Raw genomic sequence first — 17,271 nt, forward strand, 5'->3', positions numbered from 1 at the left:
TATGTAACTTTGTGGGTGATTGATTTTATGTATGGCTGACAATTTAGTCAACCCATAAAGGACATAACATAGATATAACAGAACACCCGTGGTAACTTGTAAGCGAGCACGAGGTGTATGAAACAGAGCACCCGTGTTATAACGACTGTTGTTGCCCCGCCATGCATGAATAAATAAGTTACATTTATCCAAACAACCCATAATCCACTCACCAGGATAGCTTTCTTAAACTCAACAATCTGGAACAACACGTGTTCCAATATGTGTTTGGCATCTTGTCCATCCTTGGGTAGCTTGGGTGAGATCCCCAATATATCCCCACATTCGCGAACATAGTATTCTAAGTCATCGTCGTTGCCTGTGATGTCATAATGCATGGTTGTGACGTCATAAAAACATATGTGTGTCGATAAAAAAATAAATAAGGCCGTTATTTTAGTATTATAGTATCAAACCTTAATGAAAAATACAGTTTTAGTCAAAAAAATAATTTTTTTTTATTTATTTTGTATTATGCCTGGTAGCAGAAGTAACAGAATACAGATATATTAGGTAACAATATGCATTGTTTACATTTGTTGGTTATTTGTGCGAGTCGAACTTTCTCCGATGAAAAGTTTTCGTCGAGGTCGAACAAGTCGAGCGGAGGGCCGGGGAGGTCGCAGAATTCGGGGGGAAAAACCTGGGTAGAAATAATATATAAACATGGAAATAATATATACACGTATTAATAACTTGTCTGGAAGATCTTCTTATTTTCTTTCATTGTGATTTTAACGGAGTGACATTTTTGCTGTCCAAGTCCCAATAACACATACATACACAATGGTAGCAGCATCGAGCCTTGATTCTTAGGGCTACAGGCATACAACACTAACCCATATCAGCCATAGGGCTGTTTGTGTATCCAAATAAGTAATCTTTATTATGTATATGACATCATAGTGCGAAAGGAAGCCAAACAAATAACGTTTTGACAGTGTTAGCCTGCAATGTTACCCCAGATATAATTAAAAGTAAAAGAACATGACGCATATCCTGGCAGTAACAGTTGCTGAATATCTTTTGCACTTACAGCAGGTTGCAGGGGTGGAAGGGGGGTTTCAAAGCTAGGTGGGATCAACGTTAACGGTTCGTGTTTGATGTTTAACTGGTCAAACGCTCTGTTGGATAATTAAACATAATATGAATGTAACTTGTTCATATTCGCAAGCAACATATTTGATACACCTCTTTATTGCACAATTAAGTTATACTTGGTAGTACATCATGCAGTGCTGTTGATTAACATTTCTTAATATTTTTCAAGTAGCACATTAGAAATATATCTGGCAACACTGCTTACTTGAGTATTTTGGGCAACACTGCGTTATCCAGTTTAAAAAGTTTTGTATCGAACAACTTTGTGAAGTCGGTCGGGATGTCGTCGCCTTCTTGTAAACAACTCTTTAAACTGTGGGTGGGTGAGGTGGGTTAGAGGTGGTGGTGTTTATATTACTTACTATATAGAGGTGCTATGGGGGACTTGGGATTTAGGGCAGCGTTGGCCATTAACAGTGGCGCAGCCACAAAAAAAAGATGGGGGGGTTTAATCAAACAGTTAAAAAAAAAATTAAATTTTTTGGGGAGGTTTATAAGGGAGGGGGGTTGCGACTCGCTAAACCCTCCTGGCTGCGCCACTGGCCATTACTCCGACACCCAGAGTGATACTTTGCATTGTGACCACTAGAGCAATGTCCGTTAGTAGCCATGCTATTCCTGTCCAATTAGTGACCACTGGGTTGGAGTAATTGCTGCTAAGTATTTTGCGCACACACACACACCTATCAGTATCGAGCATTGAACCCGGTATCCTCTGGTTACAATGCAACTTTTTGCAAGTACTGCTTTTAACCCCTGCCAGTTTGTTTTTCTCCTTCTTTCTTTAATTTACATTTAATGGTATGTATTCCATCCCTTTACACAGGTGTTTATAAACCCATACCCAACAAATACAATCATACAATCTATCAAATATCATTAAACCTACATCCTTTATGTAAGATAATTTCACTTCACACGTTTATACAAACCCAACAACCACAAACTAACTTACCGATCCGATAACTTCTCAGTGTGCGGCAACATGTTATAATCCGATATCTCTGGATCTTCAGCGTCAATCGCGTCCAACTCAATCTCATCCGTCGTTAACCATCGTATTATTACATCCTGGAGTTGAGTAAGTGAATATTTTCTAAGTAATAACTAATAACAACCCCGCTGCGTATAAGCACTTGCATTGTAATGAACAATAATGGGCTTAGGCCTAATGCTGCTACCATTGTGGGCGTATATGTTTCCTAGGCCAAGACACTTAACAGACATTTCTACAACCCAGCGGTCACTAATGGGTTGTAGCACCCTGTGTGTTTGGGTGATGGGTAAAGCTAACTCTGGCCTAAATCTTAGGTCCCATAGCGTCACTGTAGGATCCCACCCACCCATATGGGATAGGCACCACTAATAATTGTTTAATCACTTCTATGATCCAAACATGTCATCATATTTACCATGACTCTAGCATTCTCCTCTTTATCCATATATTGATCACTAAACATGTGAGCCGATCCAACCACACAAAGCTTGCCACTCGTGCTCTGTGGGTTAATATATACATATAATAAGGTCTATACATACATGCATGATGGCCATTATTGTTGCCATAAATATGTAATATATTTTCTGCTGTCAAAAGTGTTATGATTTTTGAGATTTAGGAAAAATCCAGGTGACATTGCTTAAACTTAGTTCCATGTGCTCACTTGATTTGATTACACACTTATGGCAACAACATGAAACTGCATTTCAACAATGTCAATTAGATTTTGCTAAAAACTAAAAAAGCAATTCTGGCTACAGCTACACTGTTCACTATTGGTTGAATTTATTTTGTTTGCCATAATGATCTAACCTTTGACAAAAACAGTTTTAAAAAGACCCCCCCTCTTTATTGTACCAGATTTTCTTCTAATTACATAGTAATTTATTACGAAGGCCGAGGGGTTCTCACCTTAGGTTGGCAAGTAGCCAGTACAGGCCGGTTGACAGGTATACACGCCGATCCCGTTGATAGAACGGCAGTTGACGGCTTCACCACGTTTAATGTTGCTCCGTATGGATATACAAACTGTAGCGCTCTATAGTGAATATAATATGTTGGTTTAGATGGACCTGATGTTATCAGGCATAATATATAGTGGGGGGGAAGATGGGACACCTTTTTATACTATTTTCTTGTCCCATTGGGTAGTAAACAAAGAACATTCAAAGAATTATAAAACCATATTCTTACGACTCCAATAGATCGTTGTTTGTTGTTTAAAACACAATCAGGATATTTAGATATTATGTAGTAAGGTGTCCTATCTTCCCCCGCAGTACTTTAATTATTTTGAGGCAGTGTTCTGTGTTTAATATTTGGTTCCTAAAGTTTAGCTTTGACATCACTTGAAATACTTTCAACTCCAACTTACTGCGATATGGGGTTCACCCCTCCGTCCACCCCATGTCCGTCGTCGAGCCCAGGTAGGGACTTCCCTGCCGCTCGGCTGATCGCTCGATTCAAAACCCCGTTGCTCACTAGCGCCTCCTTGGGGTGGAAATATTTGTAATAAACGCTTCGGACGACGGCGTCTGTAGAACATAGATATAATATATTAATCAGGATTTCATTAATGACAAGTAGAATGAAATAATGAATGGCATACGTGGTCAGCGACATGTTAAAACAAACAAACTAACAACAATCACAACCTACCAAACCCTCTAAAGTAAAGGGGCAACTATGGTCTAAATCCCAGGTCCCAAGAAGTTTAGAAATGCGACAAGTTAAAATAAACAAACCAACAACAGTTTATTACATGGCATTGAACCTGAGATTTAAGCCAAAGTTGACCTATCACCCCACACCCACCATTGTTGATCATAATCCCGTATTCCTCGAGCAGGAAGTTGATATTTGTATTGAAACTTCCCTCTCCCCCCTCACCAAGCAACACCAACAAACTACCACCATTGTCAATGTAACGCTTCAAGTTTTCAAACTAAAAATAAATTGATTTGATTTGGCATCAGTTAAGATTCTATAAGGTTAAAATCTTCAGTGAGGCACACTTGAGACCAGACCCTACTGAGGCAGTTCATAGACACTCAATACTAGAGATTCTATTCTATAAGGGTGAGGTCTTCAGTGAGGCACACCTGAGACATGGTGTGTAGGTCTGTTACCCCAACACCCAGGATGCTACCATCTAGACCCCATTGGGTATAAAAAAAATATTTCTTTTACCTCAAATGTTGTAAACTTTTCCCTTGGTGCTGCGACGATGAAAAGTTTTGCTTCGGACAAACTTTCTTCGGAAATTTCATCTTTATGTCTGTGATGTAACAATGATGAAAAAAAGAAAACATCTGACATTATACAACATAAAATAACATTCCAATCTGTATGGGTAAGGTCTTGCAATGTGGTACGTCACCAACGCCAGTGGAGGTGGGATTTAGGGCAGAATTATTTTGCTTGCTAGAAGTATAACAAAAGTACTTTCGAAAAAAAAAGGCAAACCCCAAAAATGATGTTACAGACCGTTTCCATATGAGCACACAACATAGAAATAACATACTGAGCAACTTTCCACGAGTTTCTCAACCTTCGATGCCAAGTTTTGTATCCGTTGTTTAAAGTAAAAAGTTCACGTTTGGTTTGGTCAAATAAAATCATATTTCTTGTCGGTCGTTCCTCCATTCCCTGTGGAAAGTAACCAACGTGAGTTGCATTTTTTACTTAGAGGTGTTATAAGACTGGCTTTGCTGTAAATTACTATCTATTCGCTGTGTTGATTAATTATGACTTTGGTAAAAGTTACCCAAAAATACATAACAATTAAGATATATAAGTACCGTACCGGTATCTATTCGATGTGTTGATTAATTATGAATTTGGTAAATGTTACTTTAAGGGCATGTAAACGGTAATACATGATATACATTTCTGCAACTTTACATACCCAAAAATATATAACAATTAAGATATATATGTACCGTACCGGTACATCATAATTTCTTTTCTAATTTTACTGAAATTTCAGGTTTTGTTTTAAAATATTAAAAATAATTTCTCACCATCTGTGGAACGGGTGGCATCATCAATGGAATTCAAATTTGAACGAAATCTTCGATAATTATGTCGTCCGTCACCAAATTGGCGATATTATTTACAAATATCTCGCGTATAATATTTTAACGTAATAATATCAATTCAAACGTAAACACAAGACGCTTGTACGTCACAATATAGCTAGAAGTATGCGTTTTATTGTATTTCTATGTTACATGAACCATTGTGAAATTTAAAATCGCATTCATCTTATTTCAAGCGGTTGCGTGGTTTCTTGAAAAGTTTTATGGTTTAGTGGGGACGAGAATTGTTAATAACACGCTAACTACGTTTAACAAATGGCAAAAAAATGCTCGCTATTTTCAAATAAATTTTATAATTACACGTATGATTCTGGAAATACGTTTTTTTTTTATAATGCCCTTGAATGTTTGAATGTTGTTTGGGCGCACTATGCCAAGAGACCTTGAATCTTGCCCGCTAGATGACAATATTGCTACTTTATTCTTACACTGCGGTAAACGCTGATAAAAAATATCTGTAGAATTCATGTGTCTTGTGGCCTAGCACACATGGTAGCACCCCTACAGTATTAATCCACAGTTGGGCAACCTTGGTCTGTAAAACACATGTTCCATATTCTAGAGGAGATCCACCATATAAAATGAAAATAAGGTTCAACTGCCTTTGAAACGTTAACACTATAGATTTAATGAACTACCGTTGTATTCTTCCCCACCAAGCTTGGTGGTTCATTTTCAAGATAAAAAATGCATTTGGTCAAAAATTTACAATAAACAAACATATTACTACGCAAGAACGAAATTTCAAATAAATTGCGCCACTATAAGCTGTGCTAAAACAACGACGACTACGAAATTGTGTAGAAAACTTGGTGTACAAAATATTCAAGCAATTTTAGCTACGGAACAGTGGTATATGTATTGGTACAAGTTATGGGAACTGCTCATATGCGCTCACAGTGCGCTTTATTACAGTCACCATACGTAATAAGCGACCATGTGACGTCATTATGCAAAACAAAGAGACATAAATACGAGAATGAGAATCGTTTGAAGTTTGCATGTTGTAATTGTGCCTGTTGATGTCGATTGTGTTTCGTCCACTGTTGCTGGGGCGGTAGTTATGGGTGTTGTAGTTGTTGTTGTTTGCGATTCTGTTGTAGCTGTACTAGATTTAGTTGTTGCCCCGTTTGTAGCCGTATTTGTAGCTCCGTTTGTAGCTCCGTTTGTAGCTACAGTTGTTGCTCCGTTTGTAGCTCCGTTTGTAGCTCCGTTTGTAGCTGCATTTGTAGCTCCGTTTGTAGCTGCAGTTGTAGCTCCGTTTGTAGCTGCAGTTGTAGCTCCGTTTGTAGCTGCAGTTGTAGCTCCGTTTGTAGCTGCAGTTGTAGCTCCGTTTGTAGCTGCAGTTGTAGCTCCGTTTGTAGCTGCAGTTGTAGCTCCGTTTGTAGCTGCAGTTGTAGCTCCGTTTGTAGCTGCAGTTGTAGCTCCGTTTGTAGCTGCAGTTGTAGCTCCGTTTGTAGCTGCAGTTGTAGCTCCGTTTGTAGCTGCAGTTGGAGCTCCGTTTGTAGCTGCAGTCGTAGCTCCGTTTGTAGCTGCAGTTGTTGCTACGTTTGTAGCTCCGTTTGTAGCTGCAGTTGTTGCTACGTTTGTAGCTCCGTTTGTAGCTGCAGTTGTAGCTCCGTTTGTAGCTGCAGTTGTAGCTCCGTTTGTAGCTACAGTTGTAGCTCCGTTTGTAGCTGCAGTTGTAGCTACGTTTGTTGCTACGTTTGTAGCTGCAGTCGTAGCTCCGTTTGTAGCCGTATTTGTAGCTCCGTTTGTAGCTCCGTTTGTAGCTGCAGTCGTAGCTCCGTTTGTAGCCGTATTTGTAGCTCCGTTTGTAGCTGCAGTTGTTGCTACGTTTGTAGCTCCGTTTGTAGCTGCAGTTGTAGCTCCGTCTGTAGCTGCAGTTGTAGCTCCGTTTGTAGCTGCAGTCGTAGCTCCGTTTGTAGCCGTATTTGTAGCTCCGTTTGTAGCTGCAGTTGTTGCTACGTTTGTAGCTCCGTTTGTAGCCGTATTTGTAGCTCCGTTTGTAGCTGCAGTTGTAGCTCCGTTTGTAGCTGCAGTTGTAGCTGCTGCGTTGTTAACCGACGACCCATTTGTTACAGTTGTAGCTGTATCCATTGTAGTTGCGTTGCTGGAACTTTGTGTGGTAAATATTGCTGTTGTGTTTATCGCAAACATCGTTGTTGCCGTTGTAGTTTCTTCCGTTGTAAACGATTCTGAAAAGTGTTAAATAAAAAGTGCGCGTTGAATCCATGACACAATATAAAGTTAACTTGTTTTGTACTAAGTATTTGTTATGGAATAATTACCCATTGTTGTTGAATTTGATGACGTAACGTTTGTCACCATGACGTCAGTTGTCTGAGCACGTGACATGACCGCCAAACCTGCAATTGTTACCCGTCGATTATAGTTGTCATATATAATCAATTGCTGCAAAATACGCAACCGATCAAATTTGAAGTTTCTTCTGAAATGGCACAGTGAGCCATTAAGACAGAGTTGGCACGTCATAATGATGGCATTATCTTGTTTATCGCGAGTTTAAGTGTAAAACACTGCAACAGCGGTCTTGCTTGGCTGCTTGTGGTTTCCAACAGAGCAACTTTAAAACACGACTGTTGTTTGCTTTGCTACATTAACGCCAGTTTCACAGAACCCCAGTATTTAAGTATCGTTAATATTTTGTGCTGGGGTAAGATGGGACACCTTTAGCACATAATATCCAAATATCCTGATCGTGTTTTAAACAATTAACAACGGTCTATGGTAGTCGTGATAATACAGTTTATAACTTTTCATATGTTTTTTTGTTTACTACGAAATGGAACGAGGAAATAGAATAAAATGATGTCCCATCTTCCCCCACTATGCTATTTATTAACTGTTACTGCCGGACTTAATACATTCATTTATAAAAAAGTTCCAGCTCTTACAGTCGTTAAAACACAAATATAAATACAAGTGCATGAAACAACACTTATCGTCTTATGCATAAATTTCCTAAATAAACATAAATAATGCCAATTATGACGTCATACTTACATATTATGATGAAACAATGACGATACATCTCGGATCACGTGATAATATAACCTTGATAAGAAATTTAAAATCAAAGATTCTGACGTCGCTAAAACAAAATTAAAACAATTTTTATTTTAAAATTCCTATTTATTCCTTTAACCTGTATAATGGTAATGAAACTACGATAGACAATGTAAAAGTAATATATTTGGGTGGGGAAAGGTGGGACACCTTTTCATTCTATTTTCTTGTCCCATTTGTTAGTAAACAAAAAAGAATTATAAAACGGTATCTTCACGACTACCATAGATCGTTGTTTATTGTTTAAAACTCGATCAGGATATTTGGATATTATGCGCTAAAGGTGTCCCGTCTTCCCCCACAGTACTACATGTCGCAAAATAAATTTAAACTAATTATTTTTCCAAGATTTATCTTTATTTATATATTTAACATTTATTACGCTACTAAAACAAATTTAATGCAGATTTTATTTTAAAATTAATTTCACTTTTATTTTTTCAATCATCCAATATTTTTCCTAAAACTTTAACCTAGAATCCTATTTTTTTTCTATCGTTATACGTCACAAACCATTTGTGACGTTTTTCACTGTCAATGGCTGCTGCTACGTAACAATGATCCTCATTTCTTCTGGAACGGATTCTTTTAAATCAATACTCGGTAACAATGGTGTGTGTGACGTCATAAATGCAGGGTGAGACGGCAGGTAGTAGAATGGGGATTCCCGGATTAGAACCGCGATCGTAGCGATTTTCGCGATAAACAATCGATATCCGGGTGTATATAATTTATTTCAATATTTATATAGATGGGGTAAGACGGTCCGTGGCAATATCTCATATTTCCCATTCGTGTTTTAACAATTATCAAAGCTCTTATAAAGGAGATATACGGTTAGGGGAAGATGGTTCGTGTTTTTATTTCTCGCCCCATTTGCTAGTGAACGGTATCCCACCTTACCCCATATAGTACTTTATGACGTATTATGAAATAGAGAATAGACAGTATGCGGTCAAGAGTCAGGATTGATTGTGACGTAAGCAAATGAAGCTTCACCGGCACAAACGCCCATTAGGAACAAACAATGATTCCATATTTTAGAAATTGTTTAAACGCGAACCGCGACATCGTTTATCGGCTCTGTGGTAGAGAACCTTATCTTAACCAAAGGAATACCAGGCTTGTGGTTGCTACCATTGTGGGCGTATGTGTCGTTGGGCAAGACACTTAACAGTAATTGCTCCAACCCAGTGGTTACTAAAGGGTCGTATAAATTGTCAGCCATATATAAACAATCACCCACAAAGTTACATACGTGGTAACTTGTAAGCGGGCATGAGGTGTATGAAACTGAACACCCGTGTTATAACGACTGTCGTTGCACCGTCATGCGAGGATAAATAAGTTACATACGTGGTAACTTGTAAGCGGGCACGAGGTGTATGAAACAAAACATCCGTGTTATAACGACTGTCGTTGCCCTGCCATGCGAGGATAAATGAGTTACATACGTTGTAACTTGTAAGCGGGCACGAGGTGTATGAAACAGAACATCCGTGTTATAACGACTGTCGTTGCCTGCCATGCGAGGATAAATAAGTTACATACGTTGTAACTTGTAAGCGGGCACGAGGTGTATGAAACAGAACACCCGTGTTATAACGACTGTCGTTGCCCCGCCATGTGAGGATAAATAAACGAAACGGTTTAAAGGAATTTTTGGTAACTAACCTAACAGCATCTTGCGGTAAAACTACTTTGCATATAAATTCCTTCGAACCGCGGTCGTTTTTTTGTTGTTGGCCGTTAAATAAACTGGTTGGCGTTATGATGATAAGCAAGCTATAACTGGTCGCAATATAAGATTAACTCGTCAAATTTAAATCGTTGAAAGGGTCACGGCGATGGGTGTAAATAGGTTCGCTTTTGAAACGAACGGTTTGAAATATGTTGCGTTGCCATGCTGAAGGCTGTTATTTCAATTCAACTTTGTAAAATTGTAAGCCGGGGTAAGAATGGGAGACGAGACATGTTTTTATTTTATCGTTCCATTTCGTAGCAAACAAAGAACATTTATAGAATTGTAAAGCAAATCCTCACGAATTTCAAATAGTGTTGTTAATTGTTAAATACACTAGTAGATTTTATTTATCTCCTTGAAATCATAAAGATCAAATAATTTTAATATTTTAAAACTAAACAAAAGCAATGATTTTGGCGACAAAACAGCAATTAAAGTTTAAGCCAGAGGCATCCGGTACAAAACTTGTGTTAAAACGATGATGAAAAGTTGAAAACGACTATCGATAAAAATACGCTGCAGGTGCAAAGATATTCGTGAGCTTAAAATATCTCGGTTTGATTTAAATTCCAATAAAAGTAAATTACATACAGTGTCTTAAATTGGTGGCTTGCTTGAGATTTAATGTTGGGTTCGAATCCCGATGTTCTTTTGTTCGTTATTCTATTGTTGCGGTTGCCAGGGTAACCACGTGTTCAGATATTCCGTTGTCATGACGATATATCGTGGTGTATTATTACGTGATAATGGGGTGAATAGAGAATTGATTATGACGGAATAATCGAACTGCTTTGTTGTATAACAAAATACAATTGTTCCGGAATGTTAACGCGAAAAAAAAACGATATTTTTCTAATTGTAAGAACACAGGACTTTTGGTTGGTTTGGTTATTTAGTTTGTCGAAAAGATGGGAAATTAAATAAATGTAACTTATTTATCCTCACATGGAGGGGCAACGACAGTCGTTATAACACGAGTGTTCTGTTTCATACACCTCGTACCCGCTTACAAGTTACCACGTATGTAACTTTGTGGGTGATTGTTTTATGCACGGCAATAGGTCTTAAGCCTTTTGTCTTAGAACACATACGCCCACAATCACAGAAGCGTCTTATCCATGGTTGCCACTCCCTTGCCCACTTTGCATATTTGCTGCAATGGAAATTTAAACTGGCATACCATGCTGAAGTGTTATATTTGTACTAAAATAAGAATCTACTATTGAATAAAATAATAAATAAAATTTTAATTTGCTAAAGATTTTATAAAAGGGCACTTCTATCATTACAATGCCAAGATTGCTTTTGTATGTATAACGTTCGTTAAAAATTTATCTTACTTGCGCTACCTAACGGTAAAAATATGTATAGGAATTAATCCACGCAAGGGTAGTATAGAGTATTTTTAGCTTGAGAGCCATAGAAATACCAAAGCATATATATGCTTTGGAAATACATTGGTGTTTTTACGACTCTGGTTAACTCGAAGGGATAATAGTTTGTAATTTTTAGGCAAAATTGGTTAAAGCATATTTATGTGTGCAATTACCTTTTTTAAAAGGGGAGTAAAAAACATACAGGATAGAAATCTCATAAACATAAATTAAATCTATTCTTCAGCGATTCGCGTTGTCCCTTTATGACGTCACAAAGCCCTTTACTGTTGACCGCGATGTATTAAAGTGTTTATTCCAAAGTATTGTTTATATTTTAACGATTATTGTGGTTTCTTTTTAGATTTAGATTTTATTGAAATAATGTTTCGGTGAAAGCATTGAAATGAACGAAGGAAAAGAAAATCAGGTTTGGATAAAATGTTGGTTTTGGTTGGTTTGGTCATTTATATCCTCATGGATGGGAACTTGAGTGACTTATCCATGGTTGCCACTCCCATGCCCACAGTCGAGTTGCTGAAGCTATTGCAGTGTGTGGATAAGCAGACATGACTTTTGGTTGGTTTGGTCATTTATATCCTCGTGGGTGGGAACTTGAGTGACTTATTCATGGTTGCCACTCCCATGCCCACAGTCGAGTTGCTGAAGCTATTGCAGTGTGTGGATAAGCAGACATGACTTTTGGTTGGTTTGGTCATTTATATCCTCGTGGGTGGGAACTTGAGTGACTTATCCATGGTTGCCACTCCCATGCCCACAGTCGAGTTGCTAAAGCTATTGCAGTGTGTGGATAAGCAAACCTGCACAAATTCTATTACAAACCTATAGGCCATATATAACCAAAATAACCTGTCCATATTTTGCAGAATACTAATAAAATGGATGACGTCAGGGCCGGAAACCGTCGTAGTTTGGTCCGAATGATCGGGGCTCACTTGCCACTGTCTATCACCCCACGCCCGAGGTAATATGTCATTTCTATTGTCGGTTGTTAAACCTCTCATGGCGGGGCAACAACAGTCGTTATAACTTGGGTGTTCTGTTTCATACACCTCGTGCCCGCTTACAAGTTACCATGTATGTAACTTATTTATCCTCGCATGACGGGCAACGACAGTCGTTATAACACGGGTGTTCTGTTTCATACACCTCGTGCCAGCTTACAAGTTACCACGTATGTAACTTTGTGGGTGATTGTTTTCTGTATGGCTGAAAATTGGCAAAACCACTGGGTTGTAGCAATTAAAGTTAGGTGTCTTGCACAAGAACATACGCCCACAATGGTAGCATTATTTAGGTGTCTTGGACGCAGACCAGAGTTGGTCCATTACTTGTGTACAGGACTAATACCAAGGCTGTAACTTCATCTTCTTTATTTAAAGTTGGTTGTATCACTTGTATTTATAATGAAATGTTGTTTTTTTATGTTTAGATTTGAGATTCTACCTAACGGAGCTCGGTTAATCGATGACGACCAACGGAAAACTTTGTTCTCGTTGTCCGATATTTGTCAACTCATAGATATTCCGGACGTGTAAGTGTGGTTTGTGGCACAATTGATATTAAAGTGATTTATATTAAAAACGCTACCAATGTACAGCAGTTAGAAACATCTATTTTGTAATGTGATTGTTAAGGTATTATATTGACGGCAGTTGGAAATATAAGCTTGTTTTAATCTGTTGATTTTTATATTAAATATATTCAAGTTTCAAAATTAGATTAACAGCTACAAATAATATTTTTACTTGCTTATTTTCTACCAGACTTTAATAAAATAATCATTTTTTTATACACAGATAATGAAACAGTAAATAAACCTTGTTATATAACTAATATTTTCAAGGTTTTATTACATCACAATAAACATTGTTGCCCAGCAACCCACTACAGCGTGTTGTCACCACAATATCCTAGTTTTTGTTAAAACCCAATATTTTCTAATTTTATCTTTGTATTACATCTTCGGCACTTTTGACTGTAACAGTTTATATATTGATACATATTTATTATTTCTATGTTCAGCTTCGGACGTTCGCAATCTTGCGAAGATTTGAAAGAAATATCAAAACAACCAGACACCACTATTATGACATCATCGTCGATGACATCACTACCCCCCGATACCATGGAAACGAAGATCACAGCGTTAGAGGACGAGTTGTCGATGCTACGTTCACAAATTGCGATGCTCGTGTCTAACCAAACTAAACAACAAACAGATCGTAAGTTGCACACAAATATGATATCCACTCGGCCATATATCTATATATATATAATATGTATGCCCACACCAATATAATTACATGTCCGCTTAATGAAATATAATATGTAGTCTGTTCACCGCTGTAGAAATGCAATTGAAACACTGTTGACACAATCTATACGAATAAATAAACCGTAAGTTGAGAAGTTTGCATGCAAATATTTTTTAAGATCAATGCACATTATATTCTATATGGGTGAGGTCCTACAGTAAGGGACGCCATGTGACCTGGGATTTAGGTCAGAGTTGGCCCATTACCCCAACATTGTATATGCACATTATATTCTATATGGGTGAGGTCCTACAGTGAGGCATGCCATGGGACCTGAGATTTAGGCCAGAGTTGGCCCATTACCCCAACATTGTATATGCACATTATATTCTATATGGGTGAGGTCCTACAGTAAGGCACGCCATGGAACCTGGGATTTAGGTCAGAGTTGGCCATTACTCAAACCTAGAACATTCGATTCTGCGCTGTTTTTTAATGAAAAATGACAAAACTTTTTTATAAAAATGTTTTTTTCAGTTTCCACGAGTTTCAACTCAACCATAAGCTGTGCAGGTGAGCCCGCGTCTTCTTCCACCCCAATAAAAGCCCCCCCACCCCCGGGAATCCCCCCACCATGTATGCCCCCACCGCCCCCGCCTCCCCCACCCCCCACCACACCATCAGCATCAAAACCTCAGTTATCGGTGGCTGAGTTGATCAGGCAGCGGAAGCAAGGGAAGGTAATGTTAATGTTCGGTGTTTCTGTCATAAGGTTTAAGTAGTGTAGCCGGGCTAAAAAATGGAAATTTAGTGTTGGGGAATTAACTTTTAATAAAACTGAGTTTATGTCGTAATTTCCTTGGTATTGTAATTGTTGTATGGTAGGGTGGAGGAAGATGGGACGCCTTTTCATTCTGTTTCTTGTCCTATTTGCTAGTAAACAAAAGACATTTAAAGATTGTATAACCGTATCATCACGTCCCCGTAGACCGTTGTTAATTATTTAAAACACGAACTGGATACTTGGATATTATGTGTAAAGTGTCCCATTCTACCTCACCCTACTATATTAATTTGATCGCATGTTTCTAACCCCTGTATAAGAGTTTTTGTTGTTGGTTGTAGTTTTAGTAAAAACTGACAAAACTTATTTCAAGGCCTCGTCCACTAATTGTGAGCCCAGCCAATCAAGAGGTCCGATATCTATGTGCGACGTTTTGAAAGATCTTCATAAAGTTAAGCTAAAGTCCGTTACAAGGTGGGATATGGCTGTTTTACTACTAATATAAACATCTGTGAAAAGTAGTGAAACCAATTCAAGGTTATTGTTTTGTTGACACTTTGTAAAAGTAGCTCTCAAAAATACTGAAGTGTCGGTCAAATACAACTTAACTTATATAAACACCTGTGAAAAGTGGTGCAACCAGTTCAAGGTTATTGTTTAATTTGTTTTGTTGACACTTTGTAACCCTACTGTTTGTTTATATGTTGTTGCTACCAGGTCTTGTAGCAGATTAAACATGGTTGCTTTAAGTTCACAAAAAAATAGCTAAGATCCACTTCAGAATGTTTATAATTGTATGATTTTAATGCTTGACACTGCTATTATTATGGTTGTATGTGGGCTTTTACATGGCACAGATTGACAATTTAAAGTCAGCCTTTTAAAATCACAAAACAAGCGAAAAAGATTCACTACAGACCTAAATTTGTAGTTTGTTTTGCAATTTTCTTAACCCCCGATTAGGGGATTCTTTACTTAATCGATGATTGTCAACCAGGTCCCCTGGGGGAACCCCCACAAACAAGAAACCCCTCACCGAACCCAACGCTGCAGACCCCGCTGCTTTTATAGCCGCTGCGTTGCGTAAAAAGTTCGCCCACCGCAAGCGATGCGATTCGCCCAGCGATTCCCCGGAGCCAAGGAGGAGCAAAGATAAAGAGTGGGAGGATTCTCCTCCTAAGGTCTGTTGTGTAACTATATGCTCTGTGATGTCATAAATGCCTATATTTGTGGGCATGAATGATTGTAACTTGTTTATCCTAAACAGACGTAATTACTGTAAAACAGAACTAAGTCATAGGTTATTTTGTTGATGAAGTAGAGGGCCCATGGGTGTTGGGTGTCTCTGAAAGAGCATAAAACCATGTATGTTAGCAATGTAAATGTAAAAATTGGAAAAAACACTGGTTTAAATATTTGTATTTAAACTTTTAACAGATTTTTTTTTGTTTTTTTGTTCATAAAAAAAGTTAAAAATATTTTTAATTCACTTATTTTCCACAGTTTGGGCAGCATTTGCTGAAAAAGCGAGGGCAAGTAAACGACGTTGTATCATAGAAATAACATTAACAGTTCCATTCCACATTGCATGCCCATTTTATCGCAATATTTTTCACGAGTTGGTGCTGGAGTGTTGGCTGCCATCGTTTTATTTCGTCATAATAAATTTTGTGTTTTAGCATCAGATATTATAATTTGTGGTGTTTAATGTTATAAAAAATGGCTTATAACAATATTGTAAAGTGGGGGTAGATGGGACACCTTTAGCACGTAATATTCAAATATTCTGATTGTGTTTTAAACAATTAACGACCTATAGGAGTTGTCAGGATACGGTTTATTATTCTTTAAATGTTCTTATTGTTTACCACACAATGAGACAGGAAAATAGAATAAAAAAGTGTCCCATCTTCCACACCCTACTGTATAACAATGGACAATGATATAACATTGGGCTGAAAACAATAATAACAATAAGCATCAGATATGACAATGGGCTTGGTGACTGGTGTACTATTATGGTAGAGTGAAAAAGATTCCATAGAAACGGTAGGCTATGGGTTTGAATGATGAGATTAAAGCTGAAGTTGGTAGCTTACATGTTAATAGTTGGGGTCAGAGTCCGTATATAAACATGTTTATATACGGACTCTGGTTGGGGTGAATGGTTATGGACAGATTCATTAGACCGTTAGAGGTTAGTGCTCTGGATTTATAAATAAATGGTTGGAGGTCAAATGTTAAGGTTTAAGGTTCGGTCGTATGGATTTTTTGGGTGTCTTGCATTCTTTTGGTAATTTTTAACCTAACTGAATCATAAATGTTGGAAACTCCCCACTTTAAAACGTTTGTTAGATTTCAATGCAAATTATTGAAGCGTAACCTGACTCAGCATTTTTAAATTTTAATGCGATTGTGACGTCATGGAGAAAAAGAGCGTTTTGTTCCTTTGCTTCGGTGAGTTGTGACGTAACAATATCTAATGTTAGTAAGTTTTAGAATTTGAACCGCAGGGAATACGTGTCGATCACCGATAGCTGAAGCTTGCTTTAAACACTTGGTTGCAACGCGTGGAGTCGAAAAACAGGTGAGAATTCTGGTTTATTTGGATATTGTGAGACCTTATGCGCGCTGTCGGTGCAAGGCCGTATATGAACCAAGGTGATCCTAGAATACAGATATTCTAGCGGCCATTTTCGATACCTTCTACTGGTGCCACCAACCTAAAATTTGGACACTGTACTAACTAGACCCCAGCGT

The 17,271-nt window shown here is 37.9% G+C and overlaps 4 protein-coding genes across 6 annotated transcripts in view; 2 read left to right on the forward strand and 2 right to left on the reverse strand.

The window, feature by feature from the left end:
- Positions 1–5,376, reverse strand: part of LOC100175588 (intraflagellar transport protein 52 homolog) — a 6,790-nt gene extending 1,414 nt beyond the window's left edge. The window contains exons 1-12 of the mRNA XM_002126562.4: positions 5,164–5,376; positions 4,665–4,789; positions 4,331–4,418; positions 3,956–4,085; positions 3,516–3,675; positions 3,053–3,179; positions 2,553–2,639; positions 2,096–2,211; positions 1,346–1,453; positions 1,076–1,163; positions 574–682; positions 213–358 (exon numbers count right to left, since the gene is read on the reverse strand). Coding sequence (XP_002126598.1) covers positions 213–358; positions 574–682; positions 1,076–1,163; positions 1,346–1,453; positions 2,096–2,211; positions 2,553–2,639; positions 3,053–3,179; positions 3,516–3,675; positions 3,956–4,085; positions 4,331–4,418; positions 4,665–4,789; positions 5,164–5,187 — 1,308 coding nt within the window. The 5' untranslated portion in view covers positions 5,188–5,376. The remainder of the gene's footprint in view (positions 1–212; positions 359–573; positions 683–1,075; positions 1,164–1,345; positions 1,454–2,095; positions 2,212–2,552; positions 2,640–3,052; positions 3,180–3,515; positions 3,676–3,955; positions 4,086–4,330; positions 4,419–4,664; positions 4,790–5,163) is intronic.
- A 473-nt stretch (positions 5,377–5,849) lies between these two features.
- On the reverse strand, positions 5,850–8,404 carry LOC104265864 (uncharacterized protein YBL113C-like). 2 transcript variants are annotated; one of them, XM_026834965.1, is made up of 4 exons: positions 8,269–8,404; positions 7,533–7,610; positions 6,468–7,439; positions 6,004–6,383 (listed from the first exon to the last, which is right to left on the reverse strand). In XM_026834965.1, the coding sequence occupies exons 1-4, from the start codon at positions 8,294–8,296 to the stop codon at positions 6,190–6,192; spliced, it is 1,272 nt and encodes a 423-aa protein (XP_026690766.1). In that variant the 5' UTR covers positions 8,297–8,404; the 3' UTR covers positions 6,004–6,189. The 2 variants fall into 2 exon arrangements, with proteins under 2 accessions (XP_018667946.1, XP_026690766.1); XM_018812401.2 differs by having other exon boundaries at positions 5,850–7,439.
- Positions 8,405–11,770: 3,366 nt separating this feature from the next.
- LOC100185797 (mitochondrial fission regulator 2-like) lies at positions 11,771–16,202 on the forward strand. Its single transcript, XM_002126703.5, has 8 exons — positions 11,771–11,878; positions 12,336–12,433; positions 12,902–13,003; positions 13,495–13,694; positions 14,265–14,467; positions 14,885–14,985; positions 15,509–15,692; positions 16,015–16,202. The coding sequence occupies exons 1-8, from the start codon at positions 11,855–11,857 to the stop codon at positions 16,066–16,068; spliced, it is 966 nt and encodes a 321-aa protein (XP_002126739.1). The 5' UTR covers positions 11,771–11,854; the 3' UTR covers positions 16,069–16,202.
- Positions 16,203–16,810: 608 nt separating this feature from the next.
- LOC101243154 (cyclin-K-like) overlaps positions 16,811–17,271 on the forward strand; it is a 9,917-nt gene continuing 9,456 nt past the window's right edge. Inside the window, exons 1-2 of one of the 2 annotated variants that reach the window (XM_018812692.2) lie at positions 16,811–16,968; positions 17,025–17,098. In XM_018812692.2, the coding sequence (XP_018668237.1) occupies positions 16,935–16,968; positions 17,025–17,098 (108 nt within the window). In that variant the 5' untranslated portion in view covers positions 16,811–16,934. The remainder of the gene's footprint in view (positions 16,969–17,024; positions 17,099–17,271) is intronic. The other variant, XM_009860869.3, reaches the window with a different exon arrangement.

This window comes from Ciona intestinalis, chromosome 7 (genome assembly GCF_000224145.3).
Source record: "Ciona intestinalis chromosome 7, KH, whole genome shotgun sequence".
Classification (NCBI taxonomy): domain Eukaryota; kingdom Metazoa; phylum Chordata; class Ascidiacea; order Phlebobranchia; family Cionidae; genus Ciona; species Ciona intestinalis.